This window comes from Aethina tumida, chromosome 2 (genome assembly GCF_024364675.1).
Source record: "Aethina tumida isolate Nest 87 chromosome 2, icAetTumi1.1, whole genome shotgun sequence".
In the NCBI taxonomy this organism is placed as follows: Eukaryota; Metazoa; Arthropoda; class Insecta; order Coleoptera; family Nitidulidae; genus Aethina; species Aethina tumida.
Genome location: NC_065436.1, coordinates 23994618 through 24017785, shown reverse-complemented (window position 1 = coordinate 24017785; position 23168 = coordinate 23994618). Strand labels below are relative to the sequence as shown.

General features: G+C 34.7%; 2 protein-coding genes across 2 annotated transcripts in view; one reads left to right on the top strand and one right to left on the bottom strand.

The window, feature by feature from the left end:
• Positions 1-20193, top strand: part of LOC109595558 (protein pangolin, isoforms A/H/I/S) — a 141080-nt gene extending 120887 nt beyond the window's left edge. Inside the window, 9 exon segments of the mRNA XM_020010942.2 lie at positions 711-852; positions 8166-8253; positions 8530-8761; positions 11761-12458; positions 12585-12771; positions 14790-14943; positions 15831-15904; positions 16678-16805; positions 17198-20193. Coding sequence (XP_019866501.2) covers positions 711-852; positions 8166-8253; positions 8530-8761; positions 11761-12458; positions 12585-12771; positions 14790-14943; positions 15831-15904; positions 16678-16805; positions 17198-17675 — 2181 coding nt within the window. The 3' untranslated portion in view covers positions 17676-20193.
• Positions 20194-21036: 843 nt separating this feature from the next.
• On the bottom strand, positions 21037-21409 carry LOC109607385 (H/ACA ribonucleoprotein complex subunit 3). Its single transcript, XM_020023874.2, has one exon. It carries the CDS (start codon positions 21292-21294, stop codon positions 21100-21102), a length of 195 nt encoding a protein of 64 aa, XP_019879433.1. The 5' UTR covers positions 21295-21409; the 3' UTR covers positions 21037-21099.
• Positions 21410-23168: the final 1759 nt, after the last annotated feature.

Genomic DNA, 23168 nt, shown 5'->3' with positions numbered 1-23168 from the left:
AACATTCTCGTGCTGCAATTTATTTACAAGTCAACGAGTAGTTGCGACTTTCATCCGTTTCCTGTGGAGTCTTTTGTTTATTCATGCGAACTGCGATAGGACGGCCTTAACTACCAACCCTCTTATCTGCTTGTCAGTCATTAATTTGTCCATACATTATACACATAACAAACCGCCACGGATTATTAAAGTCTGCTTTAAAATTTTATCTATTATTACACGCATGTTCTCGTTATATTGTGAATAATTGATAAACTACTTTATGTTTGTGAAATATAAATCGTTAACGATTTCATTGAGCGTACACGCAATATAACGTGGTATATGGTCCATGAGATATATTCCTTCGACGACAGAAATAAACACAATCATCGACGTACTTTGAGAAAAAACTGCTTTTGAACTAATGGCAGTCATTCTTTTGATGTTGCGGTGATCCAAACTGACAAATGTTCAAGCAACATTTATTATTTTCTCATCTTGGAAGCACGCGACAAGAAAAAATAAAGATTACAGTATAAATAACATCAACGTGCATCGACCGCGTTGGGTATTAATAATGGCCACAATTAATTATCAGCAATTTACTGCGGCGTTAGCGGCAATTACCGACGTTTCGCCGTTTTTTTTTTTTTAATGGGATCGACCTACATTTTGAATTCGCCCAATTTTCGATTTTTTTCGCTAATTAGTTTAATTTTTTGTTGCAGGCCAGCAAGATGGGACTGCCGCCGGGAGCAGGTCACATGCCGTTCTTCTGTCACAACGGAGACCCGCTCGGGCAGCCGCCGCCCGCCCACATGGGCATCCCGCCGTACCAGCTGGACGGCGGCAAGGGCGCGCCCGCGATGGGTGAGTACGGCGCGTCGCCGCCCGCCGCCGCGGCCGCCCACGCAGCCGCCACACAGCCCCTCAGCCCCGCAGAGTGGAGACGCCTGGGGCCCCTGCTCGCCGCCACAGGTACCCGCCACCAGCGCCCCACAAAAAAAAATTTACAATCAGTCAATTTAAGAAAGTTTATATGGGGCTCGAGTCGCCACTGAATGCTCATTCAAAATTTGAGTTTCCAAAAAAAAATTGTTGTTTGTGTTTTCTTGTGTCAGCAAATTTTTGTTATTTTCGCACTCACTCAAATAAGACTCTTTAATCAAAGTCAACAAACACAGACTGTTTATTTGTGTCGATTTGAGGCAGGATGTGAATTAGACTTGCTTGAACTTTTCTCCTGAAACCGCACCGACAACAAACCACAGCGATTTTGGAGTTAAAACAATTACGATATTCGCGATTCCGGGTAATATTCATTCATAGACTCAAATTTCGCAATGTGTGAGCATTTGTTTGTTTATGATCATTCATTTGTATAAATCATTAACAGTGGCGGCGAAACTGCGGTCCGAAGTTGAAACGTGGCACTGCATCTAGGTGATAATTGCGATCGAAAACAATTAAAAACTCAAACAGAATTAACGAGTGTAGTTGCTTTTGTCAAATATTTGCAGTTACGACGTTTCATCTTTGAGTCGTACACGTAGTGGTGATGGGCAGTAGGCGGTTTTTTAATGTATGTGCTTTCAATCAAAAATAAATTATCATCTTTTATTGTTCAGCCAATTTTAAGGTCAACATTTTCGATAATTTATTTTTGAAGTTGTACAGGATGTTTGAAACCTATTCAAATGTATTGTATATTTCATTAATTTCTAGCGAAGCTTCTTGGTATATTTTTAGGTGCTTTATTAGGGTCATCATAATATTTACACATCCATTCATTATGTTTGCTGTTCACACACTTAATTATGCATATTATTGATTCGTTAATTTCCACCACCCACATTAAGTAGATGTTACTTTTAATACAACTTCAATCAGACCATTTTTATTGGATAATCCAGTCGTTTCTCATAAACGATTATTAAAAAGCGGGTAATTTATTCACATAAATACGTTACATAATAAAATAAGCACTCTTACTTTTTTATTTTTACACGAACGAGCTGTTTGCAGCTTTGCAAATTATTCTTGTTTTGCCTATTGTCAAACCAGCTTTGCGTGTTCTTGAGATAAAACATATTTAAGCGATTTAATGCTGAAATGTAAATGAACTCGTTGAAGATAATTAAAATTTTATATGCGTGTGTGCTTGCATCGTGAAATATGGCTTGTACGGTCTAGTATTAAGCCAACAAAGTAAACCGTGTGTTTGTACTTTTATGCGATAATTGGACTCTTCTATTACGACGTTTAAAAGAATTTTTTGTCCGCCTAAGATTTTAACAACGATTAATTCGCGTTCACACTCACTAACTTCGTTCAAAATCGTGTGGTAATTATCGTTTAGTTTATGTTTAAAACGTTGTTGGACATTAACATTTAAGGGTAACTTCAATGCACCGACAATCGGGAAACTGAAGGTAAATTGGAAAGAAGCGAGGAACGAGACGTGATATTTGGGGAGGTGGCACAAATAAAGAAAAATCAACAAAACGTTAAACAGCGGATGGGGCGGTGGGTGGGTGGTAACGGCGTGGCGAATGGGTAAGCGAACGGGGAGATGGCGGTAGCGGCGGCAGAGAGCGCCGAGAGAAAATTAGATTGAAGTTCAAAGGCGGCACAGGTCGCGAATTATGAAAACACCTCGCAGTCCTTTGAGGAGACGCGCGATATGCAAACGACCAGGATAATTAGGATAATGGCAGCCACTTCAATACCTTCTGCCTCTTCTTCTTGATGCTGCCTGCTACCGGCTGCCTTGCTACTGATGCCACTCATAATATTCACTCACTTGCCTTTGGTGGCCTAATTTGTCTGCTTGTTTTTTTTACTCTCGCCTCGAGAAGACAGTCCAGCACTTGTTGATGACGTTGTTTAATTCGAGCTAAACGGTTCTACTTCGTGACGGCCACTTTAATAAGCGTTTTTGTGCGCAAAAATTAAACTGGAGGTTTCCCAAAGCCGCACAACATCTGCCAATTTCCCGACGTTTCGCTCCTGAAAAGACCGGATGACTCAATTTCCAATCAATCCGCAGATTTAATTAAACGACAAAAATCTGCTCGTACGCCAAGACTACTTCGCCTAGACGGTGCGGGGGGATTCAATTTAAATTCGGAATTAGCGTGTGCGGATTTTAAAGAGAATCGGGGTACGGATGTCGCATCCTCCCTAGCCGCTATTATCAGTATGTTATGCACGCATACATGAGCAGTAATGGGAATCATACTGGGCTCCCATTGTCGATGTCATTATTCTCAGCACGTGCCCACTCGGCACTTATGCGGTTTTAATGACTAACCAAATACACTGCACTTGACAATTTAGTCGACTAGACAAATTAGAAATTTTATTCCGTTCGATTCAATAGCTATGGTGCACTTTTTATCAATTAACTGTATGTCATCCAGATCGAAATTAGTCACAAATTGATCAAATGATTTTTGAGGTTTTGTTATTATTAATCCTGTTCTAAATTAAGAGCAACGAAACATTTAATATCACACACTCATACACATACTTAGTTCTAGTAAATTTAAATCATTTTTGAATAGTTAATTGGCTTTTCCTTAATTTTTGTGCAATAGTATACGGAGATAAGCTGAGATCTCCTTGACAACACCGCAACAACTCAAAGTATTCCTCATAAATCTGAAAATAAGGAGCCCGCCTAATAAATACAGTCATACATATTTAGGTTTATAGAAATTTACTGACTGTTATATCAGATTGTCCTGTGAAAGGAGTTCTTTCGAAATGTCCACAACTTCCAAACTATTCCTCATACATCTTACAATTTTTAAAGCTTTTCTGACTGTTATATAAAACTGTCCTGTGAAAGAAACTTTTTGTCGAAATGTCCACCTAAATCTTTACTAATATCCCGAATAATATAATATTAATTAAAGAGTAGAAGTAACGAACGCCAATCATGAAATTGCTGAAAAAGACATAAATTCAAAATTGAATAAAGCTTGAAAATTTTTTGGCAAACCTAAATGTTGGCCATTTAATTAAAGTCTGCTTTTCAATGGATACGCCGGGCCCAAATAAAGCATGATGCGAAAAGACTAGATGGCCAAAAAGGAATATACATGGTTGGACATCGCTTTAGGGGTGGATGACAAAGAACGACGAGATTGATATCATTGCGTCGGGGTTGTATACAAATATGGCCCAGCTGAAATCGAGGGTAGGAGCCCACTGTTACAATGGACGCATACGGCGCCCCGCTTTTCAATAAAACTTGTTGATTTGAACATCGAAGAGTATATTGATGTGCAGGCAATCACAATATGATCGGGGGACCCAGGAATATTTAATATAGCAATTTCGTAATAGATCTCGTGTCACTGGTTTTGTTTCGGGCCTCCATTCTCTCTAACAATGCACTTTTAATCAGTTCCGGATTATCAGATTTATCCAATGTCATCATGTTTTCAGCTTGTACTTGGATGTTCACTTTATTAATTCATGTTTGAACGGTATTAGATTAATCTCGATCGGCACACAGATTGGGAACGTTATTAATTGGGTCCGGTTTCGTAAAAACGACAAGATTTTTGAATTGTGCGGCGGATAATTGGTTCGGTGGCAACGTTAAGGAAAATAACCAGTTGTTCAATTCTGGCATGGTGTTGACGGACGGATTGTCTCGTACGGTGAGGAGAGTTTCACCTGCTTACACTCTTATTTGCATCGCAAATTGGTTGCCCCTTTTCCAGCACGCACAGCCGCATTTTTCAGTCTGTCCCGGTTGCACGAACCAAAATGGATCGCGTAACATGTAATAGGGCGTACCTATTGAACGAGTAAATTAATTATGGTGATCTCACGAAGAGACCAACGAAATCCACTAAATCCCCCGGTTATTGACCACGACGTCGGATCTGTTATTACTTATTATTGCATGCACACCGAATTTTTGGAGGAAGTAAACTGGTACGTGCATCATTAAAAGGTGCCCGAAGTCGAGATTTGATCAAAAGACAGAGGCGAGTGGTGAAGAGTTCGGAGAGTTGTTTGTCTCAAAAGACGTCGTACGGCGTCCTTAAACATAACCGCGCCTCATCGGTATTTATTTCTTGAAGCGCATCAATTAGCCTATAATTGGGTGTAGTATGTGTGTTTCTCTTGGTTTTACCCTGCAGCGTGTGTGTACGCGATTGTTGGCTGAATGCGCGGTATGCTCTCTAGCCACAGGAAACTGTAATTGGGTACCAGTGTATCTGTAAGTTAATTGTTCATTATGCCCTATGAGAGAGAACATATATTTCTGAAATGGTCTGTCTGCCGGCCAATTGATTTGTTTTTATTGCCGTCCCGATACCCATAAAGAACAGCATTGCTTTTTCGACTGACTTTTACGGAAAATGCTACACGAACGGCTATTTCAATTACTTAAACTCTCCTGTTTAGATGTTCGATACAAGCGTCTTACATGGGGGGACGTGTACCGTTGACGATTTTTCGGTTTTAAACTCAGTTAAAACTGATTTTCCCTACCCCGTATATTTATACCCCGACGTATTTGTTTAGGTAGCGTTTAGCATATCGGTTGTCGGGAAACCAATTGAAAAAAAAGGAACGGAGGATAAGGAGACAACCAAATGACAAATGTAATAAAAGGTTCCCCACCGATGACACAATGCATTGGTGGGCTTAAGCAGAGTGCAATTGTCAGATGAGGGGGTTAGACAATGCACACGGGACGGATATAGAGACACCTATTGTCGTTTCGCAATCAATACGTAAAATACACGTTGCATATCTTGACAGGGTATCTATCGGGAGATGTTCAGTTTCTCTTGTCCCTCAGTTCATATCGTTAAAAATGGATTAGACACACGTACACGGAATAAATCCATACAAATGGGATTACATTTTAAGTGACGTCTTCATTTGACGACAGTTTTTCATAACCACGGTTTTGTTATACGTTTCAATTAATATGAGTGGTTGATATCTTCAGAACGATTATTTTGATGATTTTCAAGAGGTTAATTAAAAAAAAATTAATATTTTTTCAATATACAAATCAAGATTATTTTGGGGTTTTCTTTATTTATCTTATTATAATTATCATTTGATAATTATATTTACATAAAGTATCAATTTTACTCTTCAAATATTATTTTGTCTATAATTCGATAATTTTATTATAGAAATATATAAATTTTTAGTAACAAATATGTTTTATTTGATTAAGTATTTTTTGAAGGTTTTTAGAGGAATTTTGGAAAAATGATAATTTACTGATAATTGTATTTACATAAAATATCAACCATAATTTTGCTATTCAAATATTCTGTGGATAATTCGATAATTTTTTTAAAGAAATATATTGTATTTTTTAATAACAAATGTTTTATTTGATTTACGAATTTTTGAGGGTCTTCAGATGAATTTTGGGAAATATACAAATAAATAATTATCATCTGATAATTGTATCTACATAAAATATCAATAATAATTTTACTTTTCGAATTTTATTTTGTGTATAATTCTATAATATTTTTAAAGATATATATTGTATACTTTTAATAACAAACATAGTTTATTTGATATAAGTATTTTTGAGGAGTTTTAGAGAAATTTTGTGGAAATACAAAAATTCTTGATCTATCTTATTATAATTATCATTTGATAATTATATTAACATAAAATATCAATAATAACTATGCCAATATCTTTCTGTGTATAATTCTATGTATATTTTTTAATATGTTCTATATATTTTTTTAATAACACACATATTTTATTTGATTTAAGTATTTTTGGAGGTTTTCAGATTATTTGGAAAATACTTGGTTTATCTTGTTATAATTATCACTTGATTATTACATTGACATAAAATATCGAATATGTCTCTGTGTATAATTTCATATTTTTTTAAAAGAAATATATGTTTATGTAATGTGATATAAATTTTTAATAACAAACATGTTTATTTAAATAATTTTTGGAGGGTTTTCAGATTAATTTCAAAAAATTCCTATATATCTTAATGTAATTAACAATTTATAATTGTCACTTGATAATGGTCAAGCCTAAACATACCAATAATTATCGAAAAAAACCCATTGTAAGTAATTATAAATACCAGGTACCATTTTATTTTTTAATAGAGCCCTAAATTTTTCAAAGCACAACTAAAGACAGTAATTCGAGTTCGCAGTTCTGCAGTATCATGCATCGGGATGGTCGCGGTCGCTGCCGGCGAGTCTGAGCAGACGAAAAGTAAACAAAAACGGAGATCGCCCCGGTTCGTAATTAATCAGCGGAAATTTCATTATCGCAACGTCATTTTCTGCGTGTCCGACAACTTGGCCCAGGCGCACACAAAACGAGTTTCGTCGTCCGTTCGAATGCAGAAATCGCGTGGTTAAACCGTGGACGACGCAAAACATTATGACATGCATTAAAGGCAGCAAAAAAATTGTATGGCATTAAAGGAAAATTGCACGGCGGAGCAATAATTTAGCGGAATTACGGGGGCGGACCGTATTTGTATATACACTGAATCTGTACGTCGGACGCAAGTTATTTCGAGTTAAAAAATTAATGCACGTACAGTTTTTATCGGGACAGTTGTGCAGTCTGGAGACTTCGATATGCATACGTTAAATACTTTATGTTATGGCTAATAACAGTCTGTCAATGAACGTTTTCGCATTTTTCTTGCCGTACGGTATCGTATAATTGCACATGACATCTAAAAACACATGCCAGTTTCATGTTTTATCGTGTTCTCCGCATTTCTGTCATGACTGGTACGAGTCTCGTGTCATAATTGGGGCGAATAATTATTTTTCAAGTAGTTACCACACTAATGGTGTATCCTTGGTCACAATTAAACGTTGTTATTAAATGTGGCACGTGGCGCAACCCTTATAGCGGCAACTATTGCATTCGTACTGCCTGGTAGCAATGACAAAACTGCCCTAATTGCTGAACTCAAACCTCTTTTCGGTCACGTGCCGAGTTCCTCCAATTAGGAGGCACGTTAACAGGATTTTAAAAGGGTTCTACACATACTGAATCCCTATTTTCTATATCGATCCAAAGGACCGAGATATTTTTCTCTAATTTTAATTGTTGATGTGTAAATATTAATGATAAAGTTGCACCGAACTATAATTATAAATATTCCTATAATGATGTTTTTTTAGGACTTACTCGACCACCCATGTACCCCTTCTCTGCCAGCCAGTACCCCTACCCTATGCTCAGTCCAGACATGTCTCAGGTGGCCTCATGGTAAGTAATTTCATACATGGACACATTTGAGCACTCTAATCAGATTTGAATTTATGAGCAATTAGCAATAAATCTGGACCTCTTAATTGGCTTTGAAATGGATCATAATATAATACTTGCTTTGCCCAATTAAACAAAACCGTTGCCTAGTCTTTCTTTTCTTTTCAGAATATTAAGTTAAGGACTAATTGCCTTTTTTTGTATTGGCATATGATTCCGTACATTTCTGTAGTACTGGATAATTCTGCTTATGTTAATGTGTAATTGTTATTTTAGGCATACTCCAAGCATGTATCCGCTGTCGCCGGGTGCCGGGTTCCGAAGTCCCTACCCCAGCACGTTACCGATCTCGACGAGCAGCCTGCCGAGCGACTTCTACAGGTTCTCACCCACCGGGTTGATACCGTCGCACCCCGGTCTGTCACCGCACCCGCCTCACTTATCGTCTCATCCCGCAATCGTAACGCCAGGACCTAAACAAGAACTACCAGACCTAAACCACAGGTTAGTACACGAACCGTTTCGAATGTCTAAACTTAATTAAAACAATTTGTTGTTAAACACCCACCAGTATTACGTGAATGCCGTGTGTGTGTGTGTGAGTGCGAAGTCAAACTGCGGCACCGATAAATTGCTTCTTTCACAAAAGCTGCCGTTCATTAAGCATCAAAAGATAAATACGTAAGATCAAACGGCTTCATTACATCGGATCGTTCGGCGTGGAGTTGCTGCGGCATCGACTGAAAAAATAAAATAAAAATGTGCGGAAAAGAAAGGGGAACGTGCACGTTAGCCGAACGGCGCTCCACATAATTGGAAAAATAATCCGGTGGTCCGGTGCCTCCGGGCTAACAAAACAAACATGCCAGGAAATCAACATATTGGAAATTAAGAAAATGTAATTTCAGTTCGGACGGACCGGAAAATGCCTTTCGGACAAAAGGATGTTTGATCATACGTATCATCCCGTGTAAATACGTCTAAATAAATAGAACATTAATAACTTACATCGGTGTTCAACGATGAGGAGCAAAAATTATTGGACTATTTACCAACTTTTTTTTGTTTAATAACAACGAATGTATTGGAAATGTGTCATGATAAATCGTTTTAACGGCTGCTCCGGTTGTTTCTTGATTTGGATTCGTCACCGAAACAACCCTTCGTTCTCCGGTAGGATGTGGTCGCTTAGCAACCTTCTGACCAATGGCCGCAATGTCAATAACCAATCTTGGATCTCATTTCTTGCATGGCCGCCCTCGATTTTTGGGATTATCGCGAGGTGGCTATTAATCTGTTTGTCCGATGTGCTGTGTATGCATCAGCTTCAAAAGAAAAACCGTTCAACGTTGAAATTTTAATGAAACTGATCAATTTGGTGATAAATCACATGATTCACTTTCTATATTTATTAATCTAAACTTTACTTTTACTAGTTGGAAGCCTTTATTTAAATTGTATTTAAAATAACATATAACTTTAGCCAAAGATATGAATTAAATATCTGTATTCGATATTACTTATATAATTTGAGTTGCGATGTTTTTGTCGTATTTATTAATATTTGGTATATTTTTCATTTATATTAGTTCAACGATTTTTCTGGTAAGGCTGCTTAATAACACCAGGTCAACCTGAAGGTCTGCTTTCAATATTAAGTGTTGCCTCAAGTATCTTTCTTCATAATTGACATCATAAATAATCAATTGGATTGAGACTTGGTGATTGGAAAGACCATTCTATCAAGTTAATTTGATTTTGCTTAAATCAATGATTGGTATTATCTACTGCGTAATCTAGGATAGCTTCTGTAATGGTACTTTGACATTTCTCTAAATTGTTTTCCTATACTTCTTCGTTCCTCTTCTACAAATGTATATTCTATTCCATCATCAGCGATGCAGCTCAATACCCTCATATTTACTTCTCCATAACTCCCAGAGGAAGATATCTTTAACATATGGTATTCCAGTTATACCCAACACCTAATATTTAATAAGTTTTAGATAAAATCATATGTTGTTAATGATTTCTCAGATTTTTGTTTGTTATCGTATTGTACATATATAATAATTAAGGAAACAATAAAAAAATTGAGACAAAAATTCTTTATTATCATATATACTACACTCGTAAGTGTATTTATATATATATTTGAACAATTTGATTTGATTCTACATAAAAACAAAGTTATAGAGAATATTTTTTATTAATGAAAGGGAAACCCCTTATTAAATAAATTTGAATTGACATTTCGACTCCCTCTGGCGGTGTTTGATACAAGCGCACTGCATCCCTATGCAGGATTCTCGATTTTTCAACCCCTTTACGGATAGTCCGTTTACAGTTATCCTGACGGGGACGCCCAGTACACGGAGAAACTTCTGTTCCGACTCGTCGATCAATAATTCCCTTTGATATCGTCCGACTACTGGGATATTTTTTTTATATTGAATTGACCGGGACTAATTTACTTGGAAGTGGTGAATTATTTATAGTTCCTAGAAAACAATTTTTAAATAATTCCACGATAGTTCATTGAGATGCCAATTTTCTTAAATTGTCATAATGGCTTAACTTTGCATTTAATATTACGAATAGGCATTACAGAGTTATTGTTAACTGCATTTGCCATTATGTTTCTAATTAATTAAAGACAATTTATAGTCCCCAAGTCGTAATGCAATTAAAGAAAAAGGATATTCATTTTTTATTCATTAATAATTTAAAATTTATGTTAATTAATTGTAATGTGAAGTGTTGTAATTATTAATTTACTTCTTTATAATATATTGATTTAATAAATTTGAATTATCATGGTAAAAATGTGGAAAGTAAGTGGTTAAATAAAGATATAAAAAAATAAATTGCCCTAACCTAGATCAACTGAAGATGGAATAAGGCAGTCGCATTTTATCGAATTAATCAGTGGCAATTCGTGTCGGAAAGAGGTGGAACGCGAACAAACGGGAGCAAGTGAGACATGAAAATTGAAGATCAATCAGAAATCAGCGCGCTTAAATCTACTCGTCTCTATCTAAAATGTAACAACACCACTGCAACTGTCTATTGGACGTTACGAACTCCCAACGTTATTAAAGGGCACACAAACCTGACGGGTGCATCGTCGGCGGCTCGCCACGTTCCGAACCGTTTTCCTCAAAACTCCGGCAAAAAATCGTCGACGATAATTTTTCCGGGATCGTGCAAGTGGCAGTTTTTCGTGTCGGGCGCGACCGAAACGTCGATTCAACGCAAGTTCCTTCGCCGACCACGTGCTCTCCCTCCTGTCTGTTTTCATTCCAGCCAAACAAAGGACGGGTTCAGCCATTTATATTGATTTTCTGGTGATAAACGGGCATATAAAAAACTTGTTGATTTCGTCCGGCCTCTAACCAGTACGGAGCACGCGATAAACCTTGTTTACTTCGTTTCGAGTGATTGACAATACGTTTAATGAACCAATAAATACTTATCGACGTGATTATAATGGATAATTCGGATGAGCCGTTGAATCTGACGCTGAAAAAAATGCCTATTGCCATTGTCGCGCCGTTCACGGTCGTCGACCAAAATCACAACATTAAAATTAATAACGAGCTCAAAATGAAGGAGGACGATTTGAACAAGTGCGACGAGGACCTGCCCGAGGACCTGTCGACGAGGAACAAGACCGACGAAGGTCTGGATCTCAGCACCAAACAGAAAGAGGTGATCAACGAGAAAATCTACGACAACGAGCAGCTGAGGAAGTATTTGTGTAAAGATGAGGAGAGAAACAACTCGTACAATAAGAACACATACAACGGCGACAATCCCATAATAAACGATTACAATAAGCTACGCGATTTCTATTACGAAATCGCCTCGAACAACAAGAACGCAGGTGTCGATAACATTTACTCGTTCCTGAACAATTTGTGCGACAATAAGTTTTTGTCCGCCTGGTACATGAACGCATTGCTGACGCAACAGAATCCGTATCTGAACTATGGACCAGCGCACCAAACTCAATGCTCATTGCCGGGCTTCGACTGCAAGACCAACACGAACCCGAACAGAAATCGGATCCTGAACAATTTGCTGGATAAAAAACCGTACAGCACATACAAATTCCCATCGGGATTCGATGCGCTCATCAAAAACGAGATGAGAATCGACAAGGCCGACGCTGCGGCCGGCGACTATCGCAAGCAGCAGAACGGGTGAGCTCATTATACAACCCACACCGCAAAATCGCTTATTCAGTCGTCTGCACCGGCCGGTCAAATTAACAATCGTTTCAAATGTTCTTGACGTGTTGCTTAAACTTTTTTTTTTTTTTGTTGCAGGTCACAAGTAGATCATAAGAACAATCTAGATGGGAAGAACAATCAGGATAGTAACGAGAAGAAAAAGCCCCATATCAAGAAACCCCTGAACGCTTTCATGTTGTATATGAAGGAGATGAGAGCTAAAGTAGTAGCCGAATGTACATTAAAAGAGAGTGCCGCTATCAATCAGATTCTGGGACGACGGGTAAGATTTCGATGTTTTCTAACCATAGAATTACGTGAGAATGGATATGAATGACTGTCAAACTCAATTACCATTTCAAATTAGAAATACTATATTTAATTATCGTTTTCTTGGGTACCCACTTCTGACAAAAAATGTAATTGAAAATTAAAACTTCGTTGCAGTAATTAATAAATTAATTAAATGTATATTATGTATATGTTTTAGACCACTATAGTCCAGATTTTTTATTACAATGTCTTTAAGGTTGTTCTATCGTGAAAAATCTTCTGATAGTTCTGGGTGTTTCTTCCACAGTCTTCACCAAAAAACTCAAAAGAAGCATTATTATTATTATTATTCGTTGTAATTAAATCAACACGTTTAAATTGTCAAACACAATGTAAAAAAGTACCTTTTGTAAAATAAATTTACTTCCCGTGGGTACTAGAGGTGTGAATGTGTGCGCATGCCCAACAACAATGTAACAATGACGTGTCTCGTGTAATGACGGAGTGAATGTGTAAACGTATTGTGTGTGATTGCGCAGTGGCATTCGTTGAGTCGCGAGGAACAGGCCAAGTATTACGAGAAGGCGCGGCAGGAGCGTCAACTGCACATGCAGCTGTACCCGGGCTGGAGCGCACGGGACAATTACGGTTACGGCACCAAGAAGAAGAAGCGAAAGAAAGAACGAACACCCATAGAGTCGGGAGGTAGTTATCTCTGTCGCTCGCGCACCCTAACTAGTAGAGTGCCAGATCATCATTGCCGCCACTCCGGGTATCGAAAAATTATCATTCGACCAATTGCACACACTATTTTAGTTTCTTTACAATTACTACGTTTTAATCTAGTCTCAAAGTCCAAATTATTGTCTACAAAAAGTTTTCTTTTATTTTCTTCCATTAATGGTTAATTAGCTCTCAAATTAGTGTGTGTGTTCACATTTATAATCTACCTAGTTTTTAAATAAAGGGTCTCAATCTTTCTCAATACCTGGAGTGTGGTTTGTCTATTGGTTGTGTGACACTCTACAGCATCTTGTGGACTGGTTTTCTTAAGTTAAAAAGGTTTTGTGACTAATTATGGAATGCAAACATACTAATACAATACTAAGTAATGCTGTAACATGAATATATATACCTCTTCTAAACTTCAACTGAACTTAATAATTTTTTACATTCATGGATTACCAATAAAAATTGGGAATTTTATCTAATAATTAATTATTCACATCCACTTTAACAAATGTTAAAGTTGTTCAGCAGTAAATTATTATTAGGTTTCTTGGTATTTTGATGAGGTATTTATTCATTAAATAGGCAATACTAACACATGTATTATATGTATGTAAAATATGCCAAAAAATACTTTTGCTGTACAGTTGCCATATAATCCAGTAAATGGACCAGGTTTTTCATCATGCACTCTCAAGTTCTGAGTCTAGTGTTGTAGAGGCCATGGCGGGACAGCAATGTTGTTGATCTATTTAATTTTTGATATTTTGTTTTTTACCCCCAAAAAAAGTAATGTTCTTTCTAAAAAACGGGTGATTAAAAATAAAGCGACGGACGTGCATACGCGACGTAAGAGCAGAATGGGTTCGGAAGGCGTTTGAAAAACTGGAATGTGTGTGTGTGTTTTCAAATATATACAAGTAATGAAAACAGCCAAAGCAACAACCCAGTCAACAACCCAACCAAATTAAATATTATAATAAAATTCAACTTCCATTATATGATTTTATATTCTTTAATTTCTGTTTCGTTATTAAAAAAATCTAAATGTATCTTTTCAACATCATTAATGGAAATAATATTTTAATTCCGGCAATTATTTTTATAATTGTATGTATACGAACACAAAACACTTTCAACTTAACGAGTCCATCTAAGTGGAGTATGAACCGTAGGGGATTTTTTTGTGCTGTTGACTGGGTTGCATAAATGGGGCCGCCGGCTAGGCAACGGTTCTTGCGTGCGGCTTCTTGGTGCCTGCCGGAGCGCAAAAATTGCTGACTGTGTGATCTTTTTAAGTGGCACGCGCTAGGCCGTGAGGAACAGGCCAAGTACTATGAGCTGGCGCGTCGCGAGAGACAGCTGCACATGCAGCTCTACCCCGACTGGTCATCCCGATCTAACGCCACTCGTGGCAAGAAGAGGAAACGCAAGCAAGATCCTGCCGATGGAGGTAGCCACCGCCTCGCTCGCAAATTACTATCCACTTTGTTTTGTCACTTCATATATTAACCGTGGTCACGTGTCCGCGCACTCGAGGAACAACACTTTATATCTCTCGGTACAATCTAGACAACAGAGACTAGTACACGCCCTTATTTATCTGCTAGTTCCGTGTGTGATCACGGTGCATCCCCGATCACTAGTCACCCACGTTACCCTGTTAGTGTGATATTCGCTGTGTTTATTGTATCGAGATTATTATGCGTTATTCCTCGATGAAACCAACTGATCTAGTAAATTGCGAGACGTTCTTATTCTTACATTTTATCTATTATTGCATGTTTAATGGGGTAAACGGTTGGCCGTTCCGGTACCTATTCTGCCACAGGTCGAAGGAGACCTCTTATTGGTTGGATTCGTCGTATATGCACGTTTGTCAGATTACCCGCATGGCCCCCATATCACTGTAGATTCCTAATTGTTTTAAGCATGCCCCCCTTCATTATTACACATTATTTTGGATGTTGTTTTTAGATGTAAATTGTTAAAACATATTAGGTAGATAGTTTTGCCACAACACAGTCCTATTTGAAAATATTTTACAGTTTAATAACACCAGTTATTAAATTATTATGAACTATAATTAAATATTCTTTCATTTATCAGTCTTATTAATATATGCAGTCCTTGAAGTAAACATTGTTGATTTAAAGTAGTAAATAATAGAGACTAAATTATGACAAGGACCTCATATCTTTTAATTATCAAAAGTTTTCTTAAACATTTTGTGGCAAATTTGCAAGTAGTTAATTAGTAGTTACATGATACATCACTCGCATGGTACTTGATATTAATTATTAAAGACTACCAAACTGATCAATTTTTCTGTGTATCTAGGTAACAGTATGAAGAAGTGTAGAGCAAGATATGGTCTAGACCAACAGAACCAATGGTGTAAGCCTTGCAGGTATGTACACACTTACTATAATGATTTTTGTATTGTAGTGTTTTGCACGTTTCCTTTTTGTTGTTGTTTTGGCGATTTAAGCAAACTGACATAACATGTTCACAACTATGGTTTAGAATCACTAATATGCACTTGTATTATTTAGTAATAACATTTAAATTTAAGAATTTCGCTACGGCTCTTAAAAAATAGTGATTATAGAAAATCATATTGGTCCATAAAAAATGCAGAAACAAGTATAATGTTGTCAGTTTGCCTAGATTGATAAATGTATGGGTTTGCACATTAACTGAATTTCAATGATGTGGTGCAACCCCATACATCCATATTTATTTGGTGTTTCTTATCTATGTGGAAAGACTGTTGTTTTATATTATTTTGTGTAAATATGGAAGACACTGTGACATGTTCTGTTTTGTTAATATTTTTGTGAACGATATCAGAAAATGTGTCTTCCCACAAAGAGAAGGACCCTCTAAATAAGGCTTAGTTAAACTGCACTTCACACTGCTGTTGAATCAAGTTAATTGTTATATTGCAGCGGGGCATTTATTCGGTGGAAATAATCGACAGACACATTTTCTGATTTCTGCACTATTAATATGTCCATAAGTTTATCTTGCCGTTTATTGATTGATCACCCCGATGTGTCTTCCTACATTTTTATTTGTTGTTGTATGACAATTTCTACATTTTCGTTGTTATGTGTGATGTTGTGATTCTCTGTTGGGTGCCCCCTTGTATAACTGAATATATACAAACAAAAAAATTGTTTAGTCCCGAGAACAGCTCCCACGGAGGCGGCAGTTCAGCAGTCCACGGAAGCATTCTTCACGGTGGCGGCGGGGCGGCCACCGCTCAATCGCCTCAGGAACCGACTTATGTGAATCTATAGCAATCAGTTGGTTAGTCAACAGCAGTGTTGGTGTTTATAGTTATAGATGGTTTATTTACGTTTTTGTTTGTTATTATGTGATTTTTTTATTTTTTATTTTTTTTCTATGCAAAGGGTTTAATGAGAATTTCAATTTTCTTATATTATTGTTGGCGTCATTAATTAATGTTTAAAGGTATTTTTTTTAAATACCGTTTATGGTTTTGTCAGTAAGACCCATTGCTTGTTATTTAATAAAACATAACCGAATTTTCGCATGAATTTTATAATTTTTATTTTAACAGCTCATCCGCATGCCACCGTTTATTTGCAGCATGACCTGACTCATTTCTCATTTATTTTTTTGGGTGTTCCACTCAACTGTGCCAATGTATGTCACTAACACGTCAATTATCATTCCAGACGCAAAAAGAAATGTATACGATACATGGAAGCAGGTGAGGGAAATGATGGAAACCAATCCGATGACAATCTAGGCAGTTGCGGAAGCACGGGGGACGCTCACACTCCACCGGAAGACGACACCGAAAGCTTGAATCAATCTATGTCAAGTCCGGGCGGACTGTCGGCTCTAAGTAGCCTCACCAGTCCCGGTGGCATGGTGATGCCGAGTCCATCTACCAGCGTCGCCAGTCCTTCGGTCAGCGTGGCCAGTCCCTACATGTTGCAAAGCCCGTTGACGCCCCACGAACCGTTCGACGTTAAACTGCCGCCCCCATCGCATCCCCACCACCAACCGCCCCGCAATCCCGTGGGGACGAATCCCCACGACATAAACAATCCCCTAAGTGTAAACCAGTTGACAGGTCAGTGCGTGAGAAACGATGCCGCCGATACGAACGGCAACAAAGAGACGCGTTCCATCATTAGTGTTACGTAGCCTTCGATGGGCTTCAATGGATGGCTACCACCTGTGATGTTTTCTATCGCCCGTTTCGTATCGCTCACGTGGGCACAGACTTTTTTCGTGCAAACGAGCTTCGCTGGAAAGACTGCATTTAAAATAGGGCTCGGCACACGACGATCTCAATGGACTTCTATAGTGCTGTGCTCAATTAAGAGATTTTTTTACTATGTAACATAAATGTCATTTGCCAAAATCACCTCTATATAAATATAAATATTATATATTATTAAAAATATTCGGTTTATATTTTTTGTAGTTATTTATCTAATTTGGATGATGTAGCAATATACAACGGTACTTAAAAGCGACCAATTTATTGATTGATTGAATCAACACTGTTAATATGTGTATTTTGCTGTTAGAAAATACAATGTACCATACAATACTAATATACGAGATTTCAAAGATTCTGGCAAACTTTTTAATAAACATTTGTATAAATTGTCTCCTGAATCTGTTGAAAAGTAGTTATATAAGTAACTAATGTATGTGTACTGTTTGTTGTTAAAATTTCTATTTTACTTTTACATAGATATTGTGTTTGATAGATTTTCACAGTTTTGTTCTTTGTTACACTTTACCAGTCTTCCATTATCAATTAGTTTCTAACAGCAAAATTATATTAGGGAAATGTTTGCTATTTTAATTAAATTATATTTTACAGTAATTAAGTTAATGAACATTTGCCTAAACTATATCGATGTAATGATCTGCGCTACTGCATCCAAATAGTTTTTTATAGTTTAATGTTCCTTGTGCCAGAGACTTGTAATGCTCATTTTATGGTTAACAACTTTTTACCTTGTTACTTTATTAATTTTGTTTTAATCCCAAAAAATGAAATTGAAACAACATAGCAATCCTCAATTTACAAACGGTGCATCATATTTTTTTATCAGTGAAATTTTATTTTTTTATTTTTTTGTAACAATCGAATTTTATTTTTAGAGGTGTTATTTTACCTGTAAGGCATTGGTAAAATAATATTGATGCCAGGTTCATATGTATATTATTACAAATGTGTAATTACTTTGTACATAAAATGTTATATACAGATTTTTAAAATTGTAAAATTTATTTAAAGACATTTTTTTACTTTTTATTTGTTAGAAATTATGAAAAGCCATGGTTTTTGCCATTTTTTGCAATACCTTTTTATTTTTCTAATTGTGCAAGATGCTGGGCAGGTTTGTTAAGTCATGTATATATGTAGTCTATTGAAGATGATGAATTACAACAAGAACTTTTATTTATGCAATATTTTGGCCCTTTTAAAATTTTATTATTTGTTTCTTTACATGTTTATAAATTTGTTTTTTAATGTGTAATAAGTTTATTTTAATCAGTTTATTTAATAACAAAATATTGTAATAAATTCTGGGACAAAGGCAAAGATCGTGTTCAGTTATTGACGTTTCTTTTATAAAAATGCGAGACATGTGATATTTTATACTATTTAATAATAAATATTGCGTTTGGCTTCCCTCAGGACTATGCATTTACTTTTATAATTTTAAAATCGTTTGAGACATGTTTCTGTACCACTAAAGTAATGACAATTATGTATTTATAAATAAATGCACATATTTAATTGCACAAGTTATCAAATGTTAATAGCATTATCCTGTTAGTAAAAATTTAAATTTATAATACTTTCATAAAATATAGTTTTCATTGTTTTAAAAAAATTTATATTAAAAACCATATTATAAAATTACTATACATTTTTGTATAATGAAATTGGTCCCATAAATATGGTTTTTATTATTTTTAAACAAATTTCAAAAACTAATATATTTGTGTAAATATATTTGACAATAAATAAAATAACGAATTGTTTTTCTTTTGAACTTGGATAGTCTGTAACTATTATTCCAGATATAAAATAACATTTTTCAATAGAGAAACATTTTTCAAATGATTAAGTATCGAACAAATTTGAAATGATTTGGTTAATACATTTCAGTTGGACGAAAGTGCCCTGTTTTAAGAGATTAGACGTGCCATAATATTCCTCAAGGGTGCCAAATACATTGAAATGTACTAATTGAATTTTATTATGACTGCTTAGGTTAAACCAATATTTTTTAAGTTTTTTTTTGGATAAGTGCAATGTAAATGTCTAAACAATAGTTGAAAAGAAAACTTGAAACTGGTACACCTTCATTTGTTAAAGAGAAAACACAATCAACGTAATCAGACTGCTCACTAAATTATTTTTAGGAAGATATTCATAATGATCCTCATTTAGATGCCATTAATAAATATTTATAATTTCTGTTGATTGTGTAGTTCTTGATTTGATTTTTTTCGTACATTTCAAGTTGAGGCATTGTGAATGCTCTCCAATTGATGTACCATTATAGAATAAATGAATATACATATATAAATAAAATTAGAAAATAATTATTAGATGTTAATGTCTTTGTAAGTAGCATCTGTTCGTAACACCGTATAGGTTAGGATCATTCAATACAAAACCTTCAAGATATTCTGATTGTTTTATTTACTACCCCTAAAATTGAACACACAGGTTTCTATAAGAGAAATGCTTCAGAACGTAGAAAGGTATTTTAACCACTCTGCAATTTTTGTTGTTTTTCTCTGATAACAGTTTAATGTGTACATAAACTGTTTTAATTATAAATATATTACCTTAGACTTCTTTAAATTAATAACATATCATTTACTGTTTCTTGACATGTTTTATGAAGAACTATTATTTATACTCATTAAACAAAATAAAATTTGTCATGTGAGACACAAACTATGTATTGTTACATTTTTGATACAATTTAATTTATTTTATTTTTATTTTGACATAAATAATTTAATGAACACATTCACAAAAATTTTAATATCAACATATCAAAAAATATTTTGTCTCAAATGATGACCCAGTCTAAATTTATATACATTTTGTTACCAATCAAGTTAAATATTATGTATCATGTAACATAATGTGTAACAAAACAATTTATTTTTAATAAGTGTACTTATTTATATTAATAAACAGAGTTCAGGTTTTTGTGTCTCTAAATAATGACTTACAAATCAAATTTTAAAGGAACAAACTTCATTTAGATATTTAATATAATAAAAATAATTTATTTTTAAACACCTTAATATTATATTGTACGATTTAATAAACAGGGTTCAGATTCTTGTGGTTCTAAAATGTTGAATTGTTTTAACTTAATTACTGTCTCAAATAGTAACATATCTTAAATTTATTATTTATATTTGTAGCCAATCAATTTAAACTACATTTATAATACAAAAAAATTATAAACAGACAGGTTAAAGTTATATTTAAAAAAGTATAATAAAACAATTTTATATACTATAAACAATTTATTCTTAATCATACCTTAAAATTACATTGTACTAATCTATATTAATAAACAGGTTCAGGTTCTTGTGTTTTCAAAATGTTGAATCGTGTTTTAATAATAATCCTTTCCTTGGAGTATTTGTCTTCTGGTGAAAACCTGGCGGGATGTGCTGATTTCGTTGGTTTCCCTGATGGATCGGTTTTCTTAAGAGTATATACTCTGTTGCCGGCTGCGTCCAGATAATACATAAGATACATGTTGCGGTTTTACTGTTTCCTTTTGCAAGTAACAAACGGTTGTAAGCTAACACAGCTATACGACCACAAGGTAAACAAGCGTGTGTTTATTAAGGTTAAAGAATGAGGTTAGGACAATTTTCTTCTTCTTCTTCTTCTTAATATCACTATTTGAAAGTAGGCAAGCAACATTTCACTTTGATGGCATCGTCAACATAAATATTTGAAATTTTACAATTCAATTTATAGAGTAAATATGTGGTGAAGAAATACAGGCGACTACTATATATAGAATGTATGTTTTAGTAATGAATAATACATTTCATCTCTAAATTAAACGGGGTTTAGAAAAACATTCATAACAATAATTATGAAAGATATTCTCTAAAATATAATTTAATAAAAACATGCATAATTGTATTCATCATTTGTATATTGTTAAGTTGAATAAAAGAAATAGAAAATAAATATTTTCTATTTCCACTTTTTGCATTTCGTGCGTCATCAGATGAGACATAATTTAAATTATTTTTATTTTATTATTATTATTATTCAGCTGAAATATAATTTTGAAAATTCTATGATAAGCTTTACAATTAAGAGAGATATCATATATGACAGAGTCAGTAGAACTCTGTTCCATAGTGGGAGTCTTACTGTCTCTATTGCACATGATGTCTCTTTCAGGATTCGGATGGATCAAACTCTTTTTGTACTGTATAATTATAAATGGTTACAAGAAGGAAAAGACAATGATTAATAATACTTAAACTAACTTACACGAAGAACCATCTTTGAGGATAACACTAACCTCTACATGATTGTATCCGCTGCTGACACTCATCTATCCATGGTTTAACACTTCAAATCTTATCTAATTATTCTCTATATTTACTATATATTCCTTTATTTAAGCTGAAAGAGAAAGATTACCTAATGGAAGAAATAAATACCTTTGTTAAACTGAAAGAGAATGATTGATTAGATTAGCTAAAAACAAAATAAAAAAATTCTACAATTTATTTATGTTTATAAGAAGATAAGAAGATATATGTTACTTAGAAATATATTGAACAAGGGTCTCTAATATTTATTAAAACTGAATGAAGACATTTTATTAGACTACCTAAAAATATAATAACAAAATAATAAACAATTTCCGAAAACCTCAATTTTAACATTTATAGGAAATATAGAATATATTTTTATACTATTATCTAATAGTATACAAGGAAGCAATAAATATGATGGTTAAATATAAAACGAATATTACAAACAAAATAATAAACAATTTCTGAAAACATCAGTACATATATAGTTAAAAATATCAATACTTCGTGGCAAATTATATGAAATGGAACAAACAGTAATTTATTAATACATAAAATTATAGATTGACAACACAAGAACCTGAAGTAAAATGTTGGAAAACTTATTTTGCGTTGCCAGTTGTCTGGTTAACTAGTTTCCTTCCAAACCTACCTGAAATCGTTAATACTATTGTACTGTTTGATTAAAAAATAATATTTATTATCCTTAATACTCTTTCCTTGTTGTTTTAGTATTTCCAATGGATTCAATAGATAATCATAGTACTCTAGATGTGGCCATAAACTTCACAAAAACTCTATCTCTCTCCATTACCCAGTCAACGACAAAATAAACAAAAAATCTTTTCACAATGTTAGAACCAAAGAAAAAACATTTGTATGGACTATTTAATAAGGTAAATTTTTATGAGCGTCAAACTTTCGAAATTAATATTTTTAAAGAGAATTGATAAAATTATGGGAAATTTATAAAAATTTACAATTTTGTTTTACATGTTCACCCCGAAGAGTGAATAAAAAATATTAAATAAACACATTAATTTGTATTAATTAATGTTATTATGT

Excerpts from the sequence above, each read along its gene's own strand:
- LOC109607385 (XM_020023874.2), bottom strand. The coding sequence starts at position 21,294 with ATGTATCTTATGTATTATCTGGACGCAGCCGGCAACAGAGTATATACT.